Source organism: Sparus aurata, chromosome 2, assembly GCF_900880675.1.
Source record: "Sparus aurata chromosome 2, fSpaAur1.1, whole genome shotgun sequence".
Taxonomy (NCBI): Eukaryota; Metazoa; Chordata; class Actinopteri; order Spariformes; family Sparidae; genus Sparus; species Sparus aurata.
Genome location: NC_044188.1, coordinates 13,131,459 through 13,146,922, shown reverse-complemented (window position 1 = coordinate 13,146,922; position 15,464 = coordinate 13,131,459). Strand labels below are relative to the sequence as shown.

General features: G+C 43.3%; 1 protein-coding gene across 1 annotated transcript in view; it reads left to right on the top strand.

Moving 5' to 3' along the window:
- Window positions 1–15,455, top strand: part of LOC115573077 (rho guanine nucleotide exchange factor 26) — a 30,888-nt gene extending 15,433 nt beyond the window's left edge. Inside the window, exons 12-15 of the mRNA XM_030403702.1 lie at window positions 2,896–3,105; window positions 10,878–10,948; window positions 12,423–12,527; window positions 12,832–15,455. Of these exons, the coding sequence (XP_030259562.1) occupies window positions 2,896–3,105; window positions 10,878–10,948; window positions 12,423–12,527; window positions 12,832–12,974 (529 nt within the window). The 3' untranslated portion in view covers window positions 12,975–15,455. The remainder of the gene's footprint in view (window positions 1–2,895; window positions 3,106–10,877; window positions 10,949–12,422; window positions 12,528–12,831) is intronic.
- Window positions 15,456–15,464: the final 9 nt, after the last annotated feature.

The following is a 15,464-nucleotide window of genomic DNA, read 5'->3' as shown; positions in this document are numbered from 1 at the left end:
CATGAGACTGTATTTCTTTTTGTCATAGTGTTTCGTTTTTGAGCCTTTATCTTGCACAGTTCGACCGAGTGTATCTCAGCTATCACTCAGCTTCCTTCCACTATTTTGCAATAATCTCAACACTGTATACCTGCCCCCCTCCCTCCCCCGCTCACATGAGAAAACTAACCCAACAAACACGCAGATTCCCCGCCCGTCCCATTTCCCGCTGTCACGTAAATGGCATTCCAGGCATTTTACCTGTAGAGCTGTGAGGAGCCGAGATGAGGATGACTAAATTCCAGCCTCCTTAAAAAAGATTATATGCCTGGGTTAAGAGTTTATTCAGGTGTTAAAGACAAAATAACATTATATGCATCTCACCAAATTTGTAGATAAATTGATCAGTCATAATATTTTCAGGTGTTTCTAATAGATTAAGGGGATCTTAAGGTGTATAAACCCACTATAAATTGAACAGTAATTTTTTTTAACCATCTGTTAATTTCACCTTCGATGCTGCTGTTGGTCTTGTCGTCATTTAAACTAATTTCCTGTTCGTTTTTGCAGTTAGCAACCCCCTCCCCTCCTCTCTATCTCACAACATGAACGATCAGTGGTAATTGCCAAGAGACGCCTGCAAACACGAGGATCCTGTTCTCCTAGGACAGGCCAAGCTAACTGACTCCTTGCATCACAGCTAGTCACAGCTAGCACTCGTATTTTCCAAAATGTCACTCTTTTCTATTCCAGCTCGTCATCAGGCTGACGCACAGAGAACAGCTTTCGGTTGGCGTTAGCTCCAACTTTAGCGCAAATACTCTTCTATTTTGCATTTTCTATGTCTGTCCTCATTATTAACCCCCCCCCCCCCCCCCGCTTTTATCTGACTTTCTTCTCTCTGTACTCTCTTCTCTTCCAAGAGGTCTAAGTGGCTGTTGCCAACATGTTTCAGCTTGATTGATTGGTGGACAATAGAGGCTGATGGGTAACAGTTGAACCTTGTTGAGAGCCTCCCAGCCATGACCGGGGATTCTCCTGTGAGTCATGACCCGAGTCCACGTGTGTGGAAATGAAAGAGTGAGGCGGTCGGACATGGACAGATGCACTGTCACTACTGTTTGTTGAACTGCAACCTTTGTCCCGTGAACACTAATGGACATGCTGGCTTACAAGAAGCTGGTTCCTGTCCAGCAGCTTCTCAGCTTGGCTCGGCCTCAGGCTGATAAAACACATGTGGGCCGGGCTTAAGCTCCTGTTCTTCAGAGCACGATCTCCTGGTTCTGTGCTGCATTTGAGGTACCATGTTTCACAATCAGCTCCAGATGTTTCTAACTGGGGTCACACTCAGGTAAAGGGTACTCATGGGAAATGTAGGCACGCCGCACGCTAGAGAAACCAGTGAGCAGCTAATTCAGTGTAATGACATGCAGAGAGATGAATGTGTGGACCTCTGACGGGCATTCTGATGTGACAGCTGATTTATTAATCCAGGTGAATTTGATTAACTGCACCGTGTTCAGCCTCTCGGGGGCTGAACTGCTGAGCGGTAATGAAACCAGATCTCCACTGAAAACAATGAGCTTAGATTGAATGTGTCAGAGGAGGAGGGTCGATGGTGTTGTGGGAACACAATCATCAAATATGATGTAATTCAAATGTGACGTTGCATTTCTTCTGATTATTAACAAGATACGTGTTTATATTTGTTTAATTTATGAATCCAAATCAATTAGCCAAGGAGAAAATAATGATCTGTATGTAATCATTTAAACATTTTCATCTACTATAATACTGTAAACACAGGAATGCACATGGCTGAATTTGGGGCTGAAGGGCACATCACACAACACACACACACACACACATACACAAAACATGGTTCCTGTGGTCGTCTGTTGGAAACCCCATTGTTGAAAAACCCCAGTCCCCATGATCGGGGTTTTCAACAGGCGACCACAGGAAGAATTTGGGAACAGAGAAGCGCAAATAAGTCATTAAAAAAAAAAAAAATTCACAATGAGGAAAAACCGTACTCATGTTTGTCTAAATGTTTGTTAGAAAATGAGTCCACATTTATGTTTCGCCAAAAGTGAATCTAAATAGCGGGATATGTAAAGCAATTCAAGTCAACCCGGTCAGAGTATTATCTTGAAATAACATTTTTGTTTTTTGTCTTTTTGTGGCTGTGACAGTTCCAAGAAAAATGTTTTTAGGTGACTTCATTTGAATGTCAAACTCACTTTCTATCATTTTCCCACTGAAGCAATGTGTGTGTGTGTGTGTGTGTGTTTTTTTTACGCATACAGGGATTTTATCTTTTTATCTTAATTCATATCTGAATCCTCTTGCAGTTTATTAAATTAAAGGACACATTCTGCTCATTTTCGGGTTCATAATTTTATTTTGGGTTACTGATAGAACAGGTTTACATGCTTTAATGCTCAAAAAACACATGATCTGTCTGGAATGCTCCTGTCTCTTTAAGGCTCCTCCTCCCGAAAACCCAGTGTCCTCTGATTGGTCAGCTCACACACGCCTGACCCAGAGCAGCTAACATGAACAGAGCAGCTGTGCTAAATCAATCCTTCAAACTGTTGGGCAATAATTTGCAAATGTGTGACGTAGTGTGATGTCACAAAGTCACGGGATTTAAGGCGGCGGGAGTTCTGACGAGGGGTTTCAGGAGCAGTGTTTTCTGTGGGAGAGAGGAGCTTCTATTGACCTTTTTGACTTCCAAGGTCTTTTACCAGCAGAACATACAGTATATAAAACAGTGGAGGGAAGGGAAAAAACAAGAAGGATAACAACACTGATCCAGTGCAAATCTGATACTTAGCTTGGAAAACATTAGTTAAACATAAGATTGTGATTTCCTACATGTGAACTCACGTTGAATCTTTCTGCCTCTTCCAGCGAGGAGAGCTACACTGTGATCGACTACGCTCTCAGGGACCAGATCTGGGTGGGCCCCTGCCAGCCAGAGGATCTCAACCTGTCGCCGGTCAGAAGCACCGCCAGCATGCTGAGCTCACGGCAAGCTGGCGCCAACCATCTTTTCCGTCTGCGTTTCCGTAGCAACCACTCCGGCGAGAAGGTGCCCATGATCCTGGGGACGGAGTTGCTGTGAGTGCACTGTTTTTGTTGGTGTTGTAACCTTTGTCCCTCCTAATTATTGTGCTGTTTTTTTTGTTTCACTTGCGTTTCTGTTACAGATTTACAAGATCGTGATGGTGAATCATGCTTTTCCAGTGACGCAATGTAAACCCCTGACATTTACAGATGTGTCTTAGTAGGTCAGGGTGGACGTAAGGGTTTGATATTTTGGTTTAAAATCAAGAAAGCTGAGAGAGTCTCAATTCACTATCGTTTTTTTTTCCTCTATAAAAAAATGGCTCAGTTGATTTTCTTCTCTCTGAAACAACCTCCCTTATCTCCCCTTTTTGTGCTCTAAAATGCTTTTTTAACTCGGGGGTAAGAAAATCCCATCAGCCCTCTCTCTTGAGCTCTTATTTCTCAGCCTCGCTTTTCGACCATTACAGCTCACAGGGATATTCTGTTACATCTAGTCTCGAGACAAAGCCTGATCCTTCCTGCTTGTTGTTCGCGTGACCTAGGAACCAAAGTTTATTAGCCCGTCATACAGTCACACCGTCTGCAGTCGCACTCTAACGCAGACCGGCTGCACTACATAATTGTTTTGTTGACTGAGCGTCTATTCTGAGCAGAGCCGCTCTCTTTTGTTTAGAGTCTGCTGGTTGTAGCCGAAATGTTTTGCATGTGCAGCGCAAGTGATTACTCACACATCTGACTTGGAAATGGAAGTTTTCGAGGTTCCTTGGAAAATGTCCTGCCCATAGCCGTGCTGGTGATGTTCAGAGCAAAACCCCTCCTCTGATTGGCTGTCTCTGTACAGTAAAAGCGAGGTTGTTTAGGTAGATTATGTAACCCGCGCTAACAAAAGGGGAGCCGTCGTATATCGGGGCTTCATACAGCGTATATTTGTTCTAGTCAGCAGGGAGGATTCGCAGTCCGTGTACACAAACGCGCACACACTCGGTTTCACTGTAATTATTTGCTGTGGTTCCCGGCTTTGTTAAGGAGTGTTTTCATGTGCACAGGGCCCGTTCCTCCTCATTCCTGTGAGGTTAGAGAGCCTCCCTCTGTATTCTCATTATAGAAGGTGTGGTTTTTCAGCTCCACTGTACAAAAAAATGCCTTTTTTAAATGCTTATTTCAAAGACGTTTTTTTCTGCCAAATGTTCCACAAGTGCACGATGTTATTCTGCGGCTGCGGGTGTAAAGACTATCATCCAGGAGAGTTAAAATTTTACTATGGTTTTAAAATTGTAAATTGTTTTTAAGGCAGGCTGTAATAAAGGCCATAAAACAACAGCTCAGGAGACAGTGCAGGTGCATATGTGGTGGCAGCTGAACTGAAACATGTGGAGACAGTAGTCAGAAGCATTTCTATAAGGTAAGAAAAATATTGTGATGTTCGTATAATATTGTGATTATCTTGATTATCAAGATTTGTAGACCGGGGCATCTCTGCAGCACTTCACTGTAATGCCGTTACGTTAATTACCTTTATCAAAAAATGACAGCCTCCCTGATCTGGATATTAAGCTTGGCCATATTTGACAATTTTAGTAACATTTTGATACATTCTGAAGCCCTAAATAAAACGCTGATGCCGATTTCCTACTTCAGCCCTTCCACCACCTGCTGCTGCGTCTTCTTGTGACCCCTCGTGAAGTCATTGTTTCATCTGAATCACTTTTCAGAGGCTTAAATGCGTGAAATGATCTAGAATTGTATTATTTTATTTTAAGTAACTTCTCTCGTAAACCCTTTGACGCACGTCTCCCCCTTTCATTCCCCGCCAGCATGAGAACAGAGTTCCGCTCCTGTTCGCACACTTTAATTTTAAACTGCCCGATAAATCGATTCAAAACCTGAAAAGTTTGTTTGCAACTGGAACCAAAAAAAATAGCAACCGTGATGACATCAGCGTGCGTGGTATATTCTACAGAAGGAAAGGGGGTGGAGAAGGCCAGTCGTCTTCCGCATGCTACTCTTCTTTTCTGTTTGATCATTAGTAGTTGATTCATGTTTTTTTTATATATATGATAAAAAAGAAATATCTGTGAAAAATAGAACAAACATTTGCAGGTAATCAGTGCAGTTCCAGAGCTGCAGAGACTGATCGACTTAACAATTTCACGTCAACTATTAAATTAAGCGCCGACTTTCTGATAACCTAATAATCATCTCAAGTCATTTCTAAAGAAAATATGTCCAAACGCTCTGATTTCAGCTTTTCAGAAGTGAGTGTTTCATTGTTTCTGCACTCCTCTCTGACAGCTAACTGAATATATTGGGGTTGTGGAAAAAACAAGACATCTGAGGACGTCATCTTGGACTATTTTTTGACAATTGATGGACCAAACAACAAAATGATCAACAATTTAATTGATAATGAAAATAATCGTATCGCATCTGGAACACAACTGGTTTAAAAACAGGAGCCGCTCCGTGTGGTCCTCCGAGGGGAACCACTGAGCCTCAGTACATCTCCACTGCCTTCTGCTGCTGAAAGTTAAAGCCCGTTTTATTGCTGTGTGGCAGTGGGTAGCGCTGATATTAGCCCCTGTGCTGTTACTAAGAGAAACACTGACAAAAGCGACCGCAGTAATAATGTTAAGTGTGACTGTGTGGGAGGGAATCTTGGTGATGTGACTTAAATACGATGCCCGCTGAGCTTTATACACCGTCCATGTATACATGAGGCGGTCTCCTCGACTAAGTGCCGCTGTGTCTAGTGTGTGTTGCTGTGGAAAGCCCCCAGACTCCCTCTTTTGATAGCTGGCGTTTGGGGGCCTCGGCTTAGTTGTAATGGTGTGTGTGTGTGTGTGTGTGTGTGTGTGTGTGTCTGTGTGTGTCGCTCTCACTGTAGCCCTGAATGAGCCGAGGACAGGAGACCCTGGCACAGCTCTCCATTGTTTAACCTGTTGCCTAGCAGCGGCTCATTGTTGAGTGGGCTGTTTCCCACGACTGTCCCCCTCCTCCTCCCCCCCCGCCTGTTATTTTCACTCTGCCCGACTCGTCTTCGGTCCCGTGTCTCATCTTTTAGACAGCAGCCAGCGTCTGCTCTTTGTTGCTGATGACCAGAGAATAACTTCCTCTTCCTGCGGCCATTCATCCCAATTCGGTGATCTAAGCCAACATGACACATGGAAGTGGTGTTACATTAGTCAGCCTATTTTGGTCTTCTATCAGATTTTAAATGAAGTCGGGAGGACAGTAATGAGTATTCAGGCTTAGAGAACGCTGTCGGAGTGGAGAGTTAGGGCTGGAACTGATGGTTATCTCCTTTTATTGATTAAACAACTTTTCCGATTATTTGTTAAATCTATCAAATGTCAGAAAATAGACAAATAAATGCACAGTTCCTACAGCACAGGGTGATCCAAATTGCTTGTTTTGATAGTCTGGCAAGGCTGCAACTATCTCTTATTTTCATTGTTGAATACATGATGCCGATTCTTTTTACATTAAGGGATTGTGCCGTCAATACAATGGCCGACAATGATGAAAAATCATTTTTCTCCAGTTTTCAGAGCTGTAGGTGTTAAAAGCGTTTGTTGTTGTTCGGCCAACGCAAACCCAAATGGATTAGAAAATGGATTAGTAAGTAATGTAGTCTCTGTTGACAAGTTTTTTTCAACTGATCTACTAATCACTTAAAAATCATCACAGCGCCAGCGTTAAAAAATATTCAGTTTGATGATGGGAAGTGTGAAAGCAGCAAAAATTGATTTCTGCTTTGCTCAATTACTCACACGGGTTGCTTAAGAAATATATTAGTTGGTTATTTTGGTTATTTTAAACCTTTTAAACTGAGTGTGAAGAAATAACTGTTGTGACATTATAGATATTAGAATTATTTGATATATCTGTTCCCGTCCAACACTCCCATGCTGGCAGTGTGAACACCAACACCCTCCTGGTGCTCTGAGCCCTCAGTCTGAACCGCTAGCTGCATGGTCAATCGGGCTAACTAGCTAACAGCAGCTACCGTTGGCAGCAGTTAGCTGTTAGTCTGGTGATGTGCTGCCCCGTTTGTTTTGAATTCGACAGGTGGCCAGTTCTTACATATTGCACCTTTTTTAAAAATGTGCATTTGACTGACTTTATAAGTTAGTTAAGTAAAGCTAATCAACTGTGCTCTGTACCCACACTGTGTTTCACTCCTCACTGAGTGGTTAGCAAAGCGCAGGGAGGACACTGCTGATTGGGCGGAACAGGACGGTCAGCTGATTTCTCCTCGCTGTCACAGTTCAAAAGGGAAAAAGCATAAAAGCTGCTCCGTACCAGATAATATCTGTTAATGAGTGTGGGAGCAGGTACAGTGTGTCCGACAGGAAAGGATACCACGAAGCCGGCAGATGTTTTGCATACACTTGCCTTTACTGCTCACTCCACCACTGAATTTAAGTGCAGCTAAACTCAGACTCCGATGTGAAATTCCACACATTCTGGCTGAAGGCGGGTCTGTGTTGTTGTTTTGTGGAAATGAAAAACTGTAGAATTTGACTCTTTTTTTTTTTTTTTTTGTCACGTTGGTCAGCGTGGGCGTTTTTGTTTCTGCTTTCATTTTTCATTTGTTCTCCACCTGCTCAGCCTTTAAGCCGATGCTTTGCCCGTTTGTTTTTTTTGCGTCGCTGTGTGCGGTCTTAAGCAGAATACATACAACAGATCAATCTCTAACCACAGCGGTTACATAATACACCAGGAATTCAGACAAGGCAGCTGGATCGGAGATGGCACAAGGACGTCTCTGTGGCTCGTCTGTTGACGGTCTCTCTGGCAATCGTTTGTGATTCTCTTCTTTTTTTTTCTTCTTCTGTCTGTGTCTTGTCTCTTTTTGTTTGGTTGTGTTCATGCCAGCGAGCCTTCCCCATGACCCTGATGTCGTGTCCTGTCCAGAGTCGGTGAATAGTGCTTTCTCTATTAGTGGAACAGAGCAGCTACAGAAGTCTGCAGCAGATATGCAGCTATAACACAAAGCAGCGCCGGTTATGTAACAACCCCCGGCCCGGAGGAGGGAGTCTGTGCTTCTTGCTGCAGACTTTGGCATTGTTTCTGATTTCATTTCTGTGATTGTTTTTGACTTTCTTCGCTAAGTCTGCTTTCATTTACACGATAACGAGAAGCTGATGGCAACCGTTCCGTCTGCCGGGGGGGAAGTTTCCCTCGGCTGGGCAGCTCCGGGCGGTAGAGACTTCGTGTTTGTCGTCGGATGAGTAATAATTGTACCCGAATGCCGTTCTGACCCGCGGTTAAGTGGAAACAAGGGAGGGACTTGGTCGAGAGTAAACAAGTTGATAGGAGAGAACAGAAAGGGGGTGAGGAGATGAAAAACAGAAGTCTGCTGCTGATTTGAAGTTGGCAGAGGAGGGGAAGGTTGGAAAGGGGGCCTGTCGTCGTTCTTTATCTAGCTGTGTGAAAGAGGTTCCGCGGTGCAGCAGCCAGGCATCTCCGCTTTTTAGAGGTGGAACAAAAAAAAAACCTCTGACAATAGATTTTATGATTCCCTGGCATTTTCATGCACATTGGGGTGAATGGTTAAAAAGCTAGAGGGAGCTTTACCACCATGAATAGACGGATCCTGCATGGGCCTGTAGCCATCCGGAGGGGAAGAGGGCCAACACCTGCTGTTGCATATGCAGCATGCAAACAAACTCTCACAGGCTGTTTTTTTTTTTTTTTTACCTGAACCTCTCTCGGTATGTGCCACACATTCCACAGACGACCATTATAAGTGCCTCTCAAACACATGTTGGTCGCCTGTTTTGCTGGATATATATATTGACTACGTGTAGCTCTGATAAAGTATTTCAGCTGTTTTGAGCTCGATAAAGCGACCCGTCACGATGGCGTGGTCGCGTATGTGCACATGTACAGTATCTGACCGGCAGGCATGTGTGTCCAGCTGTCAGAAAGCGGCGACCAGCAGCTGCCCTTCCCACGGAGCGGCTCGGACGTCAGAAGAAGCTCACTTATCTCTTGTATGTGTGTGTGTTCCCGTGGGATGTCCAGTCTGTTGGTTACCAGCCTGTCGGCCTGTAAAGCAGGCAGGAGAGACTGGAGAGGTCCCTGTGGCAGATGGATCCCAAATGTATCAGTGGCTGTCACCGTTTGGTGCAAAAAAATTATATGGTGTGTGTTTCAGGAATGTAATTGGCAGCTGGTATGCCTCCTCCATTTATGCCTTCACCACTTTCTTCTGTTGAATGCTTTCCCCTTCATGGACTATTGAAAGCTTAATAATTACATGAATATTTGCTGCGCCTAGTCATCAGTGACTAACATTGACGTGATGGCAGGAATGTCTTTCTTTTTCAGCCATGCTAGCAACGCGGTCGACTGGATGGCGGTGTCGCGGGTCCACGACTTTGGTCCAGATTGAAATATCTCTTTTATTTTTTTCTTGTCAGATTTCGTACAGTAGGGCTAACTAACGATTGAATTATTGATTAATTTGTCGACATCAACATCTGCACGTTAGCCTTATTTTACAGCCTCATAGAGCTGCAATAGCTCCGAAAAGGAGCAGAAAGGTATGGAATAAGTGTCATTCTGGAAGCCAGAATGAAAGTTGAGTCAGCGCGAGAGCAGGAAAGAAATCAAATCAAACACCGACTATGAATGGGAAAAAAATTGATGAATTGACGTCAATTTTGCCGATCCGTGAGTGATTTATTCCGGCCTGGACTATGAGCCCAATAAATGGTTAAAATGTCAGTGGTGTTGCTAAAAATACTGCAAGGTACCAGCAGAGGTGATTGACCTGATAGCTGTCAATTGAGACTATAAAAACATGTGGTTCAACTCCAAAGGTCCCACTTTATCAGCCATAATACTGATGACCTCTAAGCTACTGATCCTGATCCACAGTAATGGTTGTAAAGATTTTTGGTGATTTCACACAGTCCCAATCAGTTGTTGAGGGATGACGTGAGCTTGTGGTTTTACAGCCTGTGTGTCCTGAAAAAGGATGGAAACAGCATGTGTACGACGGGAACACAACAACCAGCTCTGACTCATGGGACTTGCCAATTCGAGGTCCTTTTGAGGTCCTTGTGAAGAGCGTCCACACAAATGCCCGGCTCAGTCCGTGATTGTCCATGCACGTTGTACCCATCTGCATGATGAGGGGCCGGCGCTGCTGAGTCACAGAGGGCCTCAGTGTAACCCCCCCCCCCCCCCCCCCCCCCCCGGTTAATTTCCTGAACACCCCCCCCCCCCCCTTTATCTCTCCCACTCCGGCTCTTTCTAAATCCTCTCCTTCCATCAGCAGGGGATGAGAACAGGTGATATCAGAGGTAGAGTTTCTTGGAATCTGACCTGTGTGACTCCACCCACAGTTTTTTTTTTCCCATGAAATGCGAGAAAGAAACAGCAAAGGCAGGTCTGTCCCCTCCTGAGAATTGGCCTTTGTGCTTGTTCTCTCCCACTGAACACTCACCTCTGTTCTCTCATTGACGGGGGACAGAGAGGAGGGAGGCAGGGGAGGGGGAGGCAAAACTTGCTGGGAGACCAAATAATCCATTTGCCTCGACAGCCTGTTAGATTGTGTGCAGGCAAGCCAGATCTGATGTTAGTCGGTTTAAATGAATCCTGACGGTCTGTTGTAGCTGAGTGTGGCAGAGCGTGAACCACATCTGTAACACAAAATCACAGCAATTAACCTACTTTAACCACGGTTTAGGAGGGGAGCAACACCAACATCACTGTTGAGTTTTAGGAGCTGTGACGTTGGTGAAACGTTCCATTGTTTTCATGTTGATCACATTAATAAGCTGCTTGTCTGCTGTTATGTGTGCCTTTAGGAATGAGCGTGCTCGATGGATCACCGCTTTGGGCCGGAATGTCAACAACAAGAAGTGTCAGGATAGAGCAAGTAAGTTCCCACACACACACGACCTCTACAGTCTGGCCTATTGTGCCACCGTGTGGTTGTTTGTGGAAACTGTTTTTCCCAAATTTTGTTCTCTTGTTCAAAACAATTCTAGTGATGTAGACAGTACCCAAAGTTATTCTTGAGTAAAAGCAAAGTTACTGTGTTAAAGTCCTCCATATTAATATTTGTCTTGAGTAAGCATCTTAAAGTATCTGATGTAAAATGAACATAAGTATCAAAAGTGCATTTAAAATATATATTTCCATGTATGTAATACTTTACATTATGGGTCGACTGGTTATCAGATCTGATATTCAACATTTTTCTGGTGTAAACATTGCGGCAATTCACAGCAATTTGCATTACTGCGAATAGATTTACAATTTAGACTTGCAAAAGTACAGGCAAGTAACATGTCATTTAAAAGTAAACCAGTGCAGTTGGATCAAATGATTGATTGAAGTAAGATTAAAGAATACGGTCAATTCTCCTATATTTAGATGCACAGTGAAAATAAAATCAATTAAAAAAACACATTTAAAGGGCAACTCCACCAATTTTACATATTAAAGTGTGTCTACAGGTCTCGAGGAGTAAAATCTGCACATGTTCAAAAACAGTTGTAAAAAGCCCAACAAGAGAAAGCTGCATGTAATTTGATTTCTTTTACTGATGTTACTCAGTGGCTACGTTGCATTGTGGGTAATGTAGGCACCAGGTTTTTAAAAGTAATCCACTGGTCTAGCATTGCAGTCCTAAAACAGTGTTGGACTCATCGTGGACAGTTTGAAAACAGATGATGAAAATGGACACAGCACAACAAGAGATAGCCTTTCTTTCAAAACCTGGCGCCCACATTACCCACAAAGCAACTTGGTGGCAACGTAGGGTTTCAGATTGCCACAAAAGGCTTTTTACTACTCTTACTACATGGGTATGTAATAGTACTCAGCAAGACATGTAAACATCTTTAATTTGTGAAACTAGTGGAGTTACCCTTTAATAAGGCATTAGGTTTAAGCCATTACTGGTTAAAGTAGGCAGTGCAACATCGGAACGTTTTTAGTTTTGAATTCAGACGTGGTCAGAGTTGGGACACATGTGATGTAAACAGGGAGGATATTCAGAGTCTGAGTTGCATGAAAAAAAAATGCTGCGCCGCCATGTCTTTGGGCAACCAGTAGTCCGGTCCCAGATGAGCCAAGGGTTCTACGAGGTTCATATGGCACAAGCATGTCAGAGATGTCTTTCAGCTCAGAGCCATTTGTAGACAAGAAGCAACATCTTCTAAGTCAGTTCTGTTTATTTGAAGTCATCAAATAAATGCAGTGGAGACAAACTTACAATACTTGCCTCCAAATACAAAATAGAAATACTTTGAACTACTTGATTCAATCATGGGCTGGTTTACATGTTTTCAAATAAAGCCGGTGTAACTTTGAAGTGATTAATGTGACCTGTGCTTGTGTTTCAGACGTCATGCAGGTGGAGGTAATCAGAACTTACACAGCCAAGCAGCCTGACGAGTTGTCCCTGCAGGTGGCTGATGTGGTGCTCGTCTCGCAGGCTGTAGAAGACGGTACGTCAGCTCTCGGTGCCTCCGCTTCCTTTTTTCACTCACCTTCTTTAGTATTCCTCTCGTTCCCCGGCCTCCTGCTTTAACCGCATCCTTTCATCATGCACTTTTATACACCCTCGCTTTCAATGCCAACCTCACGTATAATAGACTTCATGGATATGCTTTTAAAATCTACACAAATGCTAAAGGTCATTTCCCTTTTCGGTGACCATGGCAACTGGCTTTCATATTAAAGAACAGAGGGAATGGTAAGCACAACGCATTCCTCATTTATTCACGTATTCATACGGTCTTGTCCTCTTAGGCTGGTACGAAGGCGAGCGGCTGCGCGACGGAGAGAGGGGATGGTTCCTCGCCGAGTGTGCGGAACAGATCACGTGCCAGGCCACCATCGAGCGCAACATGCAGAGGATGGACCGCCTGCAGGGGTTGGAGACTAATGTATGAGCGGGACCACAGAGGGCTTTTTCTCAGCTGTTAAAGAGACACTTTGACACCGCAGCGACCCGGACAATTGAGTTCAGTAACAGCATCAGTGACCTGCCCTCCAGGGACCACGTGAGGGCCAGTATGGGAGCTTTCGCGGCTGCTGGACTCTGGATAAAACAAGATGAAGACTTTTTTTCTGCTCAGTGTCCAGTAAATATCAGGCGCGCTTGCCTGAGTTTCAAAGCAAAGACCATGCAGAACAAACACAGCGAAAGAACAGAGATTTCCTTAATCACCGATCTGTCCCTGCGTGGGCGGGATGGCTCGGCAGTGGAATCTGTCACATTCATTAATTCCCTGGATGGTTAGAAAACTTCACAGCCAGCGCCAGAGTCACTGCTTTCAACACCCTGCTTAGATATCAACTGTTGGTGTGAAACTTTGTGCATTTCTGTTAATTTTTTCCAAACATATTTTTTTGAGTGTACAATGTAATAAGTGAGACTACAGCGCCGCTATAGCAGGTGAAGTAGACCAAATAGTGTGAAAATGACCGCAGCCTGATGTGTGCTGTTGTTTAGCTATGAAGATGCTGATTGTGAAAACTTTAATAAGAGGGGTTGGATTGGCAGCCTCTTTACAGTGTGTGTTTTAAAGGGTAAGTTCATCATTTTTAAGGTTTTGGGGAGTAATACTGGTGTCCGAAAAAAAGAAAAAGTAGTATAAAGCCTTTCGTGGCTCTAAAGTAAGATGTAATCTGATCAGTTCATCCAGTTCATCAGTCATGTTTTAACTGACAATCAGAGATGGGCAAATGACATATTCTTGCTTGTCGAATATAACAAAACACATTAGACTGAGATGAGAATGTTTGAAAGACATTCTATACAAACTTCTATTACATACATTGGACATTTTAGCCTCCATGTTGTTTTGATCTTGCTGTGCCAGATGCTGATGGGGGGCACCACGATGAAAATGAAGCAACTGTTTTTGTTTCATTTAGTCTATCATTCAAGTAAGTTGGTGTTTACTCAATTTTTTAACTTTATTTTAAACTACTAATGTAGTGTACTCTGACTCTGCATCAAACACAGTTATGTCAGTGGTTAAGACTTTTATTTTTCATACATTTTAATAGTCAAGGGGTAATTGATCATTAAGGCAGCAACATTTGCTCCCCTTAATCTGATTAATTGCCTCTGGTGACAACACTTAGTAGCCACGTTGCATTGTGGGTAATGTAGGCACCAGTTTTGAATGGCTATCCACTGGTCCAGCATTGCTCTCCTATAGCACTGTTACTCATTATGCAGTTTAAAAAAAAAAAAATATTAAAACAATTATTCCATGCATACTTCTTCCTTTTTTGAAACCTAGCGCCTACATTAACCACAATGCAACTTAAAGCCACTGAGTGCCATCACTGCAAGAAATGTATTTAGATTACATGCAGCTTCCTCTTGAGCCACTAAAGGCTTTATACTACTTTTTTATTCCACATATGTAGGAGTACTCCCCCATTAATGTGTGAAATTGGTGGACATACCCTTTAATGTAGGAACTGAAACCATAACAATGATATTTGCAAAATATAGAATGGGGCGGAGCCGAAACAGAAAAATGAGAGCTACTTTGTCCTCAGCCCTTGGCACTTTGTGTAAATAGAATCAAACTTAATTAATTGGGTAATAAAAAATATTACATTCACCTGGGAGACATAATCCCATATGTCATCATGAGCTGAGCAGAAGGGCCAAGTGTCTGTTCTCCACCTTGCCGTTTGTCATCAGTTAATGTCAGCGCTGTGAATCAGGCTCTGCATTTGTGTCACAAGCGCCATTTTTCTCTCCATCCACTCAATGATTTGGACAGCCTGAAATATCACACACACTTGATGCCAACCAGAGGTGTATATATAAATACCCCACCCTCAGGATTTATATCAGTGATGCTACAGAGGCAAGCTGAAATTAATTTGTGTGCGCTGCTGATGGGGAGACCAGAAGGGAAGAGCAGCCCTGCTTTTAATGTGATTGTCCACTGTGAGTCATCTTCTCAGTGTTGCCATGCCCGGCCAAAGGAAATAAATGGCTTGGTCAGAGTGTGGTGATAACACAATCTATCAAGCCCACTGCTCTGGCCTCGGTCCAAATGATGACCACGACCGGTGAGCTGCAGGAGGCGTGGTATAACAGCGGCAGGCAAAGGAGGACAGAAGGAGTATCTGGACTCTCCAAGCTTTGCATTTGCACTCAGGGAAAATTCACACATCTAAGCATGAACTCACCTTTATTCCAATCACTTCCTGTACTTGTAACTATTGTAAATCTTCTGTGTACATGTACATATGTAAAACAGCCTGAATTGTACCTTGTATGTTTTCCAAAATACAGATTTATATTGCAGAAACTTTGCATATTAAGTCAAACTTTATATATTTTAATCAGCCACTCTAAATAAAAACTGAATTGCTTGGTGCTTGCCATGTATTGTCAATGCTCAAGA